The 15657-nt window shown below is 41.1% G+C and overlaps 1 protein-coding gene across 4 annotated transcripts in view; it reads right to left on the minus strand.

Annotated features, from left to right (window-relative positions):
* The window catches only part of ADTRP (androgen dependent TFPI regulating protein), a 71799-nt gene extending 58051 nt beyond the window's left edge, over positions 1-13748 (minus strand). For all 4 annotated transcript variants that reach the window (XM_069728931.1, XM_069728929.1, XM_069728930.1 and 1 more), the window contains exon 1: positions 13485-13748. In XM_069728931.1, coding sequence (XP_069585032.1) covers positions 13485-13637 — 153 coding nt within the window. In that variant the 5' untranslated portion in view covers positions 13638-13748. The remainder of the gene's footprint in view (positions 1-13484) is intronic.
* Between the last annotated feature and the right edge of the window lie 1909 nt (positions 13749-15657).

Consider the following 15657-nt stretch of genomic DNA (forward strand, 5'->3'; position numbering starts at 1 on the left):
CTTACAGTATAATCACTCTGACAGGTTAGAATAGATATATGCATATAGAATCTATGTGTATATATATATATATATATATATATATATATATATATATATACATCAGTGACACACACACATAGATATATATATATATATACAGTACAGACCAAAAGTTTGGACACACCTTCTCATTTAAAGTTTTTTCTGTATTTTCATGACTATGAGAATTGTACATTCACATTGAAGGCATCAAAACTATGAATTAACACATGTGGAATTATATACTTAACAAAAAAGTGTGAAACAACTGAAAATATATCTTATATTCTAGGTTCTTCAAAGTAACCACCTTTTGCTTTGATGACTGCTTTGCACACTCTTGGCATTCTCTTGATTCATTACATAGTGGAATGTGTTGAGAACAATAAAACCTAAAAATGATGAATGCAAATCACAACTAATATCACATAGAGGTCTGGAGTTGGAATGATGCTCAAAATCATAGTGGAAAATCAAATTGCAGGCTGATCCAACTTAAGTTGAAATGCCTCAAGACAAGGAAATGATGCTCAGTAGTGTGTGTGGCCTTCACGTGCCTGTATGACCACCCTTCAGTGCCTGGGCATTGTCCTGATGAGGTGGTGGATGTTATCCTGGGGATCTCCTCCCAGACCTGGATTAAGGCATCAGTAAACTCCTGGACAGTCTGTGGTGCAATGTGGCGTTGGTGGAAGGAACGAGACATGATGTCCCAGATGTGCTCGATTGGATTCAGTGCTGGGGAATGGGAGGGCCAGTCCATAGCATCAATGCCTTCATCATGCAGCAACTGCTGACACACTTCAGCCACATGAGGTTGATGCATTGTCATGCATCAGAAGGAATCCAGGGCCCACTGCACCTGCATATGGTCTCACAATGGGTCTAAGGATCTCATCCTGGTACCTACTGGCAATCAGGCTACCTCTGGCGAGCACATGGAGGGCTGTGCGGCTCTCCAAAGAAAGGCCTCCTCACACCATTCCTGACTCACTGCCAAACTGGACATGCTGGAGGATGTTGCAGGCAGCAGAACGCTCTCCATGGCATCTCCAGACTCTATCACATCTGTCACATGTGCTAAGTGTGAACCTGCTTTCATCTGTGAAGAGCACAGGGCGCCAGTGGCGAGTCTGCCAATCCTGGTGTTCTGTGGAAAATGCCAAGTGTCCTGCATGGTGTTGGGCTGTGAGCACAACCTCCATCTGTGGATGTCGGGCACTCAGACAATTCTCATGGAGTCAGTTTCTAACCGTTTGTGTAGACACATGCACATTTGTGGCCTGCTGGAGGTCATTTTGCAGGGCTCTGGCAGTGCTCCTCCTGTTCCTCCTTGCACAAAGGTTGTGGTAATGGTAGAGGTCCTGCTGCTGAATTGTTGCCCTCCTACGGCCCCCTCCATGTGTCCTGGTACACTGGCCTGTCTCCTGGTAGCGCCTCCAGCCTCTGGACACTACGCTGACCGACACAGCAAACCGTGCCATCCTGGAAAAGCTGCACTACCCGAGCCACTTGTGTGGGTTGTAGAGTTTATGCACAACTGAAAGTTGGAGGATCCTACACCTGGAAGTTTGTGGGACTCCAGAGATCCCAGCAGCTTCAAATACCTGTTTGCTGCTTGATAATGGTATTTTAGCAGCTGCTCTTTTAATCTGATGAATTTGTCTGGCAGAAACCTTCATTTATTTGTACTGTGTATATGTCACAAATCGGTTCACAGTATGATGATCACGCTTCACCCATCCAACCCTGGGCGATTTTCCGTTCTTTCATTTTCGTTTTTCGCTCCCCTTCTTCCCAGAGCCATAACTTTTTTATTTTTCAATATGGCCATAATAGGGCTTGTTTTTTGTTGGACGAGTAGTTGAACTAGATGGACTTAAAGTCTTCCTTCAACCTTAAAAACTATGTTATGTTAGGGTTGTGGTTATGGTTGGTATTACGGTTAGCATTGGGATTAGTGTTAGGGGTGTGTTGGGGTTAGGGTTGGAGTTAGAATTGGGGGCTTCCATTGATTAGGTACATCAGGGGGTCTCCAAACGTGACATGGCGCCACCATTGATTCTACCCAATTTTGCGTTCAAAAGTCAAACGGTGCTCCCTTCCTTCTGAGCCCTGCAATGCGCCCAAACAGTGGCTTTCCCTCACACACAGGGTATTGTCGTACTCAGGAGAAATTGCACAACAAATTTTGTCATCCATTTTCTCCTGATACCCTTGTAAAAATTTAAAAAATTGTCTCCAAAGAAAATTTTTTGGGGAAAAAGTAAAATGTTCATTTTTTCCTTCCACATTGCTTTAGTTTTCGTGAAGCACTTGAATGGTTAATAAACTTCTTGAATGTGGTTTTGCGCACCTTGAGGGGTGCAGTTTTGAGAATGGTGTCACTTTTGAGTACTTTCTGTTATATTGACTCCCCAAAGTCACTTCAAATGTGAGGTGGTCCATAAAAAAAAATGGATTTGTAAATTTTGTTTGAAAAATGAGAAATTGCTGGTCAAATTTTAACCCTTATAACATCCTAACAAAAAAATTAATGTTTACAAAATTGTGCTGATGTAAAGTAGGGAAATGTTACTTATTAACTGTTTTGTGTGACACCGCTCTCTGATTTAAGGGTACAAAAATTAAAAGTTTGAAAATTGCAAAATTTTCTAAATTTTTGCCAAATTTCCGTTTTTTTTTTAAATAAACACAAGTTATATTGAAGAAATTTTACCAATATTATGAAGTACAATATGGAGACAAAGAAGCACATTGCAAAACACGCGTTGGAGTCTGCGTCTCCCACATCTACTGCAGGTTGGTTCCCTTTGTCTACCTATGCCTTAGCATTATGAGCCTTTCTGTATACCAATGTTAGTGTCTATACTCTGCCCGGTTCTCACATGGATTTTTTACCTGTATTTAGATTACTACCTTATATTATTGTATGCCATCCCTTATTAATTATAGGACTGTTCATGTTTAGTAGGTCTGTTTGGACCACTGTATAATCTCAGTACTATGCATATTATACAACCTTATTTATAACAATTTCCCTTCAGGGTAATCCTTGGTTTGACCATAACACTATATACATATAAAGCCACTGCCTGTATATTTGTCTTCTGACCCACAGTAGGCGTACATATAGATCTCTATACTACCAACTTGCTTTGACGTGGAACTAAGGTGTCACTATCCTTTGTATTTTATAATTGTTCACATTTCTATTATATTAATTCTGTATGATTAAAATTTGTAATAAAGCAATATATATATTTTTAAGTATTGCGCTGTTGTCCATTCCTTTTTGTTTATCTAAAATATTTTTAGTATGACGTTTAATCGCTGCTTTATTTCCTTGTATTATATTTAAGTTACAGAAAGACAATTTAAGATTTTATTGTTATGCATTTTACTAATAATTGTTTTCAGAGGGGAGATGTCATTTTCATTTTTACCTTAGTCACCAGAAAAGCTCAAATCGGCTATGACAATGCAGGACAAGTATTACTACTAGTTATGGTGGTATTTAAGAGACATTATTACTTTTAAGGAGGATACTGGATGGGCACTTGGGCAATTAATTCGTTATAAGGGGGAATTTGGGACATTATTACTTTATAATGAGGAATTTGCTGCTTTATTACTTTATAAGGGGGCTTTTGGACTCAAGGCTTTATTTATTTAATGGCCATTGGCTCAAGTTATGGTAACTTGATGGATTAACGCTCTATAGGAAGAATGATTTTGTGCAAGCCTAGATAGGTTCACCAGCAGTGGGTGAAGTAATTATTAAATATGTCATCAGGTTTCTAAGTAAACATATTTCTAAAGGTGCTATTGACATGAAATTCTCACCAGGTGTCGTAACAACCCATCCAATCCACACCCTATTGTGCTTTGTGTCCCCAACGCTCCCATAAATTATGTTATGTGAAATAATAAGAAATTACAAAGGTAAAATTTAATGAGCATGATAATAGAAATGTAATTAAATACCGTATATACTCGAGTATAAGCCGACCCGAGTATAAGCCGACCCCCCTAATTTTGCCACAAAAAACTGGGAAAACTTATTGACTCGAGTATAAGCCTAGGGTGGAAATGCAGCATTTACCGGTGAATTTCAAAAATAAAAATAGATCATTATTTCCCCATAGCTGTGCCATACAGTGCTCTGCACCGTTCATATTTCCCCATAGCTGTGCCATATACGGTGCTCTGCACCGTTCATTGTGCCCCATAGATGTGCCATATACGGTGCTCTGCACCGTTCACTGTGCCCCATAGATGTGCCATATACGGTGCTCCGCACCGTTCACTGTGCCCCATAGATGTGCCATATACGGTGCTCTGCACCGTTCACTGTGCCCCATAGATGTGCCATATACGGTGCTCTGCACCGTTCACTGTGCCCCATAGATGTGCCATATACGGTGCCCTGCACCGTTCACTGTGCCCGCTCGGCGGCTGGAACGAGGACAGGTGAATATGCTATACTTATCTAGTCCTGGCGATCCTCGTGCTGTCCCTCTGCCTGGTCTTCGGTGCCGCAGCTTCTTTCTCTATCAGCGGTCACCGGCACCGCTGATTAGAGGAATGAATAGGCGGCTCCACCCCTATGGGAGGTGGAGCCGCTTATTCATTTCTGTAATGAGCGGTCCCACGTGACTGCTGAAGAGGGGAAGAAGCTGCAGCACAGAAGACCGTGGGACGGCAGGGACAGCGCGAGGATCGCTGGGACTAGGTAAGTATACCTCAGCGCCCTCACCCCCTCACCCGCCGACCCTGCCACCCACCTTGACTCGAGTATAAGCCGAGAGGGGCACTTTCAGCCCAAAATTTTGGGCTGAAAATCTCGGCTTATACTCGAGTATATACGGTACTTCAAAACAAAAGCGTTTATTGGTGATGTCAGCTGCAAAACACCTCCTTTATGGAGAAACTAGCTGTATGCATTGCTCAGGTGGGATTTTGGCCCATTCTTCCACACAAACACACTTCAAATCCTGAAAGTTCCGTGGCCTCCTTCTATGAACTCTGAGCTTTAGTTCCTTAAATTAATTTTCTATTATATTCAGGTCAAGTGTTTTTATGGGCCATTCTAGCAGCTTCATTTTCTTTCTCTCAAACCAATTGAGAGTTTCCTTGGCTGTGTGTTTGTGATCATTGTCTTGCTGAAATGTCCACCCTTGTTTCATTTTTATCATCCTCGTAGATTACAGCAGATTTTTATCAAGAATGTCTCGGTATATTTGTCCAGTCATCCTTCCTGCATTTACCGTATAGGAAGTTTGCCAGTGCAAAATGCTCAAAAACAGCCTCACACCATGATGTTCCCACCTCCAAATTTCACTATTGGTATTTTGTTTCTGGGGTGATATGCAGTGCCTTTTGAGCATATTATGGCATCCAAAGAGTTCAGTGTTCTTCTCATCTGATCAGGCTATAGTCTCTCAGTAGTTCACAGGCTTGTCTAAATGTTCAAACTAAACAGAGAAAACAGGGAGCAAATGCCAATATAAAAATTTTTCAATCACTTTATTAACAATTTAGTAAAAAAGTACAAGCAAATAAAAAATGAAGATACTAGTGCACAATACAACTGCCCAGCTGGGTAGTACACCCCCATATATCTTGACAATATCTCCATAGATTACCATCCATATAGCTAAATACCACATATAAACTGAAGGCTCATATAGATGCACATAGTTCTCCAATGTATAGGTCCCTTTGTTCAAGGTGGCTTGTCTTAGCCTACAACCCTCCTATAAGCATGTTCCCAGAGGGATACTATAATATATTGACTATCGGAAAACAAGGCTATATGTGATTCCATGCATATGGGTAACTGTTTGTTATAAGAAATGCAATTAAATGTGGTCAAACTGATTCCATAAAGTAAAGTGCATAGTGCTTATTTAGGGTCTGCCACACGTCATATTACACATACATTACAGTTAACTGGGCAAACGCCTCAATATAGTCTTAATTGTAGCAGACACAAATGGAAATAAAGAGTCAATTCAACATGAGCATACAAGTTGCCTCAAAATATATTGCTTGTAATTAAAATAAATAGGGCAAGCGCCTCCAGTATAGTATTAATAGCAGCAACCACAAATAAACATAGGAGATCAGTCTAAATCAACATAAGTGTGAAAGGGTATACGACCTAGTCAGGCAGCATGGGGGACCCATGGTTGCACGCATGTCAGGAAGAATTTTGGTCCACTCCTCTTTGCAGCTCATGTCTAAATCATTAAGATTTTTGAGGGTGTCGCTTGGCAACTCGGAGCTTCAACTCCCTCGATAAGTTTTCTATGGGATTAAGGTCTGGAGACTGGTTAGGCCACTCCATGACCTTAATGTGATTATTTTTCAGACATTCCTCTGTTGCCTTGGCTGTCTGTTTTGGGTCATTAACTTGCTGGAAGACTCAGCCGCGACCCATTTTTAATGTCCTGGTAGAGGGAAGGAGGTTGTCACTGAGGATTTTACGGTACATGTCTCCATCCATTCTCTCACAGATGCGGTGAAGTAGCCCTGTGCCCTTAGCAGAGAAACACACCCAAAACATAATATTTCCACCACCATGCTTGACAGTGGGGATGGGTTTTTTTGGGTCATAGGCAGCAGTTCTTTTCCTCCAAACACGGCAAATTGAGTTAATGCCAAAGACCTCAATTTTGGTCTCCTCTGACCACAGCACCTTCTCCTAAACACTCACAGAACCATCCAGGTGTTCATTGGCAAACTTCAGACGGACCTGCACATGTGCCTTCTTGAGCAGGGGGACCTTGCGGGCACTGCAGGATTTTAAACCTTTACGGCGTAATTTGTTACCAATGGTTTTCTTGGTGACTGTGCTCCCAGCTGCCTTGAGATTAACAAGTTCCCCCATGTATTTTTAGGCTGATCTCTCTCCTTCCTCATGATCAAGGATACCCCACAAGGTGAGATTTTGCATGATGCCCCAAATCGATGTCGATTGACATTCATTTTATATTTCTTCCATTTTCTTACTATTGCACCAACAGTTGTCTCCTTCTCACCCAGCGTCTTACTTATGGTTTTGTAGCCCATTCCAGCTTTGTGCAGGTCCAAGATCTTGTCCCTAACATTCTTATAAAGCTGTTTGGTCTTGCCCATGGTGTAGAGGTTAGAGTATGACTGATTAATTGAGTCTGTGGACAGGAGTCTTGTATAAATGTGACTATGTAAGATAGCTGTTTTTAATGCAGGTAATGAGTTGATTGGGAGTGTCTAACTGGTCTGTAGGAGCCAGAACGCTTAATGGTTATTATGGGATCAAATACTTATTTCTCACTGCAACATGCAAATACATTTATATAATTTATACAATGTGATTTTCTGGATTTTATTTTTGATATTCTATCTCTCAATGTTAAAATTAACCTACCCTTAAAATTATAGACTGTTCATGTCTTTGTCAGTGAGCAAACTTAGAAAATCAGCAAGGAATCAAATACTTATTTCCCCCACTGTAGCTAAATTAGGAGCCTAGGTGGAGTAGCAACTTATTCCTGAGAAAGAAAAGGATCAAGATGGAATCTTGATCTACGTGGACTTCTGAAGCTCCCAGGGACATTATCAATCAGCATTGTCTCGGAAACTTGCAGACTTCATAGAGACACAATTGTCTGAAATGCTCTCACAATATTGGACCCATACCTGAATCAGAATACTATGTCACTACAAATAAACCCAGGATAGCAACATTGGACTCACCTACCAGTATAAGTTTTCAAACTACAGAGAGATACTAAGATTAGTATATTGTGCATTGGACATGCTGTACATGGCAGATAAGAAATTATGTCAATGTAATTTGGTGATGTACACTGGATTTTCTCACAGACAATTAGACAATTGCTCAGGAGGTAAATATAGTTGAAACCTGAAATTTACATAAACTATATAAAAAGACACATATGTATGATTTTCTCAATATCGGATATGAAATCAAAATAAACCTTTCCCTTTTTAAGTCAATTCGGATTAGCATATTTGTTAACATTTTCCAGAATAATGAGAGAGAAAGAATGTTTTAAGACATTTTTATTACTGCAAAAGTCAAAAGTTTTCATACATTTCATTAGTATGTGGTACCGAATGACTTGGGTCAAACATTTGGGATATCCTTCCACCGACATTTTCATCTTTGCCTAGAAAAATATTTAGGACTGAGAGTCCTCAGTGGTTGATACTAATGGCTAACTGAAAAGATGGTAACACATTGCAAACTTTCGAGACTAGTCAGGTCTCTTCATCAGGCATACACTAATACAAAATCTGAAGAATCACATATTTATACACAACATAGCAGAGATATAATGCAATAGATAAGACAATTGACGTGAAGCAGAACTATCATTATGGGGGAGGAATAAACAGTTGTGTCCATAAATATTGGAACAGTTCATAGATAAGGAGTGTGAAAGTTTTATTGTCCTCAGATTAGGGTCTGATTCTGTGTTGTGATGCCCCTACAAGGTCTGAGGAGCAAAATCCTTAATTCATGCAAAAAGACATAAATCCATGTGACACATTCATTCCTGCACTGAGTGTGTCAAAGGTTATCATGAGTTTATACTCCCAGACCCTTCTGTCTCTCTGAGATTTGAAGTTACCTTGGCTGATTTCTTGACACTTACTCATGATTAGGGTTGAGCGGCTTTTATTTTTATAGGGTCGAGTCGGGTTTCACGAAACCCGACTCTCAAAAGTCGGGTCGAGTGAAATCGGCCGATCCTATAGAAAAGTTGGGGTCGGGGTCGGCCGAAACACGAAACCCAATGCAGTGCAAAGGGATACTAATGGTTCCCAGGGTCTGAAGGAGAGGAAACTCTCCTTCAGGCCCTGGGATCCATATTAATGTGTAAAATAAAGAATAAAAATAAAAAATAGGGATATACTCACCCTCGGATGCGCCCTGGTTCTAGCCGGCAGCCTTCCTTCCTAAGAATGAGCAAGTGAAGGACCTTCGATGACGTCGCGGCTTGTGATTGGTCGCGTGACCGCTCATGTGACCGCTCACGTGACTAATCACAAGCCGCGACGTCACCGCAGGTCCTTCACTCGCTCATTCTTAGGAGGGGAGACTGCCGGTTAGAACCAGGGCGCGTCCGAGGGTGAGTATATCAATATATTTTATTTTTATTCTTTAAAATAGGGATATACTCACCCTCGGACGTGCCCTGGTTCTAACCGGCAGCCTTCCTTCCTAAGAATTAGCAAGTGAAGGACCTTCGATGACGTCGCGGCTTGTGATTGGTCGCGTGACCGCTCATGTGACCGCTCACGCGACCAATCACAAGCCACGACGTCACCTCAGGTCCTTCACTCGCTCATTCTTAGGAGGGGAGACTGCTGGTTAGAACCAGGGCGCGTCCGAGGGTGAGTATATCAATATTTTTTATTTTTATTCTTTATTTTACACATGAATATGGATCCCGATACTGATTCCCGATATCGCAAAAATATCGGAACTTGGTATCGGAATTCCGATACCCGATAAGAAGATCGCCGACCTCATGGCCGACCCCACACAGGGATAAGGTCAGGTTTCATGAAACCCGACTTTGCCAAAAGTCGGCGACTTCTGAAAATGACCGATCCGTTTCGCTCAACTCTACTCATGATGCTACACAAAGAAGCAGTGTGTTTCAGGTGTGAATTAAAATACATTCACAGGTGTGTCTCTAGATGTTGCAAAAAAAAATATCAGAAGCTTCCAAACACATGACTTCATCATATAGGCAGTCCAGAATTGTTTAAAAGCATAGTAATCTTAGTGTATGTAAACTTTTGACTTTGCAGTACGTAATAAAAATGCCTTAAAACATTCGCTCTTTCATTATTCTGGCATTTGGCAAATAATAATTATGGTAATCCTAAAACAAGAAAGGTTTATGCTGATTTCATTTCAGATATTGAGAAAAACATGCATATGTGCTATTTAAATAGAGCATGTAAACTTCTAGTTTCCACTGTACATATCTATGTATAGTTATACAGTCATGGATGAAAGTGTTGGCACCCTTGAAATTGTTACAGAAAATGATTGCAAATGCACATGTTTTTGTTTTGCACACGTTTATTTACTTCGTGTGTATTGGAACAACACAGGAAAACAGAGAAAAAAGGCAAAGTGGGCATAATTTCATGCAAAAACCCCAAAATGGCAATAAGAAAATTGTTGGCATCTTTCCAAAATTGTGGGTGAATAACTTTGTTTCAAGAATGTAAGCCTCATTCAAACTCACCTGTAGCAAGTAACAGGTGCGGTCAACATGAAAATGACACCTGAAACCAGATAAAACTGGGACAAGTTGACACAATCTTTGATTTGTGCATCTGTGTGTGCCACACTAAGCATGGAGAATAGAAAGAGGAGAAGAGAACTGTCTGAAGACTTGAGAACCAAAATTGTTGGACAATATCAGCAATCTCAAAGTTACAAGTCCACCTCCAGAAATCTTGATGTTCCTACATCCACTGTGCTTAACATAATCAAAAAGTTTGCAACACAAGGTATTGTAGCTAATCTTCCTAGATGTGGACGGCAGGGAACAATTGTTGAAAGGTCAGTATAGCACGGATGGTGAATAAGCAGTCCCAATCAAGTTCCAAAGAAATTCAAGCTGTTCTGCAGGCTCAGAGTGTTTCAATGTCAGTGCAAACTAACCATTGACATTTGAATAAAATGAAACGCTATGGCAGGAGACCCAGGAGGACCCCACTGTTTATCCAGAGACATAAAGCTATACTGCAGTTTGCCAAAATGAACACAAGTAAGCCAAAATACATCAGGAAAAGCATCTTGTGGACTGATAAGACCAAGAGAGTGCTGTTTGGTAAAGAGCATCATTCTTCTGTTTACCGAAAATGGAATGAGGCTTACAAAGAAAATAACACAGTACCTACAGTTAAATATGGTGGAAGTTCAAAGATATTTTTGGGGTTGTTTTGCTGCCTCTGCCACTGGGTGCCTTCACTGTGTTCAAGACATCATAAAATCTGAAGATTACCAAAGGTTTTTGGTTTGCAGTCTTGGGTCCAGTGTTAGATTGCTGGGTTTGCATCCTAGGTCATGGGTTTTCCAGCAGGATAATGACTCAAAACATACTTAAAGAAATATTCAGAAATGAAAGGAAACAAAGTGCTAGAGCTTTCTGAAGTGGCCAGCAACGAGTCCAGATTTTAATCACATTGAACACCTGTGAAGAGATCTTATAATTGTTGTTGGGAGAAGGCACCCTTCAAATATGAGAAACATGCAGCAATTTTCAAAAGAAAAGCAATCCAAAATTCCTTTTGAGAGGTGTAAGAAATTTGTTAATGCATATAGCAAATGATCGATTGCAGTTATTTAATACAAAGGCCGTGCATCCAAATTTTAAGCTGAGAGTGCCATCAACTTTGGTCAGCCCATTTTGGGGTTTTGTGTGAAATTATGTCTAATTTGCACTTTTTTTCTCTTTTTTGTATTGTTCCAATTCACACAAAGAAAATAAACATATGTATAACAACCATGTGTAATTGCAATAATTTTCTGGGAGAAATATTCCATTTTCTGGAACAATTTCAAGGGTGCCAACACTTTTGGCCATGACTACTTATATATCCATATATATCCATTTTAATACTGATCTCTGTATGTTTATAACTATACGCTAGAGCTCATACTTCTTAAACAAGAAATACCTCTGCTACATTATTATGTGAGGACTAGATGATGGCCCGATTCTAACGCATTGGGTATTCTAGAATATGAATGTCCATGTAGTATATTACCCAGCCACATAGTATATTGCCCAGCCACGTAGTATATTGCCCAGCCACGTAGTATATTGCCCAGCCACGTAGTATATTGCCCAGTCACATATTATATTGCCCAGTCACATAGTATATTGCCCAGCCACGTAGTATATTGCCCAGTTACATAGTACTGTATATTGCCCAGCCACGTAGTATATTGCCCAGCCATGTACTATATTGCCCAGCCATGTAGTATATTGCCCAGCCACGTAGTATATTGCCCAGTCACGTAGTATATTGCCCAGCCACGTATTATATTGCACAGCGACGGAGTATACAGCACAGAGCCATGTAATATACAGACTTAAAATAAAAAATAAACATATACTCACCCTCTGTTGAAGTCCTGGCCCTGTGTGCGGTGCACGCGGCAGCTTCCGGTCCCAGGGTTGGTATGGGTGCAGGACCTGTGATGACGTCGTGGTCACATGACCGTGACGTTATGGCAGGTCTTTCTCGCAGGACCTGTGATGACGTCGCGGTCACATGACTGTGACGTCATGGCAGGTCCTTGTCGCATACCATCCTTGCCACCGGAACCTGCATCGCGAGGAGCGGGAAAGGTGCCGGAATGTGAGTATATGATGATTTTTTATTTTTTTTATTATTTTTAACATTAGATCTTTTTACTATTAAGGCTGCATAGGCAGCATCAACAGTAAAAAAGTTGGTCACACAGGGTTAATAGCAGCGTTAATGGAGTGCGTTACACCGCGGCATAACGCGGTACATTAGCGCTGCCATTAACCCTGTGTGAGCGCTGACTGGAGGGGAGAACGGAGCGGGCACTGACTGCGGGTAGGAAAGAGCGGCCATGTTGCCGCCGGACTGCGCCCGTTGCTGATTGGCCATGGCAATGGTCGTGGGCATTTTGCCACGACCAATCAGCGACTTGGATTTCCATGATAGACAGAGGCCGCAACCAATGAATATCCGTGACAGAAAGAAGGAAAAATAGAAGGACAGACCGAAAGACGGAAGTGACCCTTAGACAATTATATAGTAGATGGTATTTATTAGTCATTTCCGAATATACTTTTATGGAAATCACTCCATTCAGGCTGCTTTCATATGCATCAGTCACAATGATGTTAAAAAATGTAACAAACCCTGTACAGCTACATACTTTGATTTGTTTCGGTATACAATCATTAAACTTGCATGGAAACAATTCTTCTCTTCTTCACCAACAAAACCATCCAGCTGATCAAAATGGTCCTATGAAATTGCAGGTGTTTAAGAATTAATTATGCACTCTAACCTTGCAGAACAAAGTTATTGTGTCGGAAAACAGTGGAAAGACTGCAGCGACACAGGACTGTTGCAGTTTTCAGCCACAGCGTGATGGCTGTATGTGAACGCAGCCTTACAAGAGAAGTATTAAGGGTTATAGGGTAGAGAAGCGGCATGTATGACTCCTGTGTTTTGGCAAAAAAGATAGTATAGGACAGTCTGGCAGCGCATATGCTGACTATTCACTAAATATTCTTTTAGTTTTTCCTAATAATGACATTTTAAAAACTGCAATAAAACTTGACAAAAAAAGTATTTATGATCTAGCCTTAAACGGAAGCATTATTAGCTTGCATGCTTGCAGTTAAAGACTGTTAATGAAACATAACACTTACCACATTAAGTACTGTTAAGTATTTCCATTGCCCACCATATAAGAAAACTCCATCCGGCCGTTCTGTTGCGCTGACTGTTAAAAGAGAGTAAGTGAGGAAAAAGTACCAGATGAAAGCGGAGCAGTGGTACAGTAGGATGGCAGCAGTGGCCATGATCAAGCAATCTGATAAGGAGGCCCAGTGACTAAACTCCAGCTGTCCCTAGAGCTCTTCTATCTGTACTCGTCTCATGGAAACCACTGAGGAGTGCGGAGCTTTGATCGGATTAAGAAATCGGCTTTGGGACAAATAGTTCTGCATGTGCTGGTGATCACAGCGTCCAAGAAAGTTTACTTCATTCTGAGGATTTTACTTCATTCTGAGGATTTCATGGAAGATCAGGGAAGATTAAAGTTATATAACTGTATTTGAATCAATTAGCGTCTTTGTTTTTTAGATTTTGTTACATGAAAAGGTCATTCTTACAATTTTTCAAGCCTGAGATTTTTCATTTTGTTGGATAAGATGTTATTTGAAACAGTTCATTCAGTTTACAGTTTCATAATCTGCTTTCTGCAAGCTTGATGTATAGGGTTGAAGGGAATCTGTCAGCAGGATCACCCATCCTAAGGCCGGTTTCACATTAGTGTTTTTTTGCGCAGCGTAGGCCTGCGTACTGTCCGCAGGCGTCTTGCGTACCTATCTTTAACATTATGCACGCAGGGACATGCGCTAGCATCAGTTTGTATGCAGATGTGTCCCTGTGCGTCGTTTCGCAGTGTCTGGCGAATGCAACATGTTGCATTTTTTGAGGTGTCAAATATGCGCAGGCATACAAATGCGGGTGAGTGCGTATAAACAACGCATTACTGTCTATGGGAAAGCATGGATATGCGAATGCATGCGTTCAATGCGCATGCATACTTCAGACTGAACATGTCCAGGAACTGGTTTCAGCCACTCCAAAAACCAAGCTGTATAAAAAGGGGGTGTGGACACTAATTCCAGTACTTTCAAGACTCTTGAAGGCATCACAACACTCTGGATGTGCTACCAAGACTCTGGATTTTATCTGAAGACTCTGGATGTGAGTGTAGAAGCTATGAAAATGTCTGTCTGTCTCTTTCACTGCAGTCTGTACTCTGTCTCTTCGTGTTTGCATTGTTAAGCAGTGTGTACTCTGTCTCTCCTGCAGCCTTCTATTCCAACATGTGAAGACCTGAACACTGCCAAGAGTGGACAAGACACAGATGAAGTGACTATATTTGCTATGCTGATTGGTATGTATGGACTGTCAATAAATCATTTCTAAATCATGTATTTTCTATACAGGACACTTCCAGTGCTGAACAGCCGGAGCAGTTGAGTGATGATTCTTCCCAGAGTCGTCGAGCCTGCGTTCCTGAGTTGGAAAGACGGTGTGTAAGTAGTCTTGATTGTTTTTGGCTTAAGTGTTTCATCTTTAAAACTATGACTTAATTTTTGGTGTTTCTTTGATGTCTAGGTTCCACAACGTGAGGAAGCCAATACCATCATTGACAATGATCAACTAATTCATCTTGTGGAAGAGCAAGTAGCGTTGTGGGAAACCCGTGATAGTCAACATTCTGACTCGGTAGTGATTCGACGACTCTGGGAAGAAGTTGCCCGATCGCTCATGACTAATTGGGAGCATACCACCACACAAGTCAGAAAGGATTTTCGTAAGTATTGCAATTTGGTCTGATGTGGCGGTGAACCGGTTAATGTAGGTGCATTGTTTTACAATTTATTTTTATTCCCCCCCCTTCACAGTGAAGAGAGTAAAAGTCCATTGGCGTTCGATGAAGGATTGCTTAAATAAAGATATGAGAGAGGAGATTCAGGTTCGAAGTGGTGCTGCTCCAAAGATATCAAAATACAAACACCGTCACATGCTGGATTTCGTGAGGCCTGAGATTGCTCATCGAACGTGAGTATCTTAGTGTTGTATTCAATTATACAACATCTGAATTATTTAGTTCTATAGGATATGTTGGCTTGCTAAAATGTTTTTCATTTATTTTCCACACAGAACCTGGAGCAGCACTACAGAGCCTGGATCGTCCTCAGTTGGAGCGGCCTCTCATCAAACAGCCACAGAACACACTCAATCATCCACCAGCGATGCAGCAACTGAGCAGGCTTCTCAGGATGAGGAACAGGCCCAGTCCTC

This window comes from Ranitomeya imitator, chromosome 6 (assembly GCF_032444005.1).
Source record: "Ranitomeya imitator isolate aRanImi1 chromosome 6, aRanImi1.pri, whole genome shotgun sequence".
Lineage (NCBI taxonomy): Eukaryota > Metazoa > Chordata > Amphibia > Anura > Dendrobatidae > Ranitomeya > Ranitomeya imitator.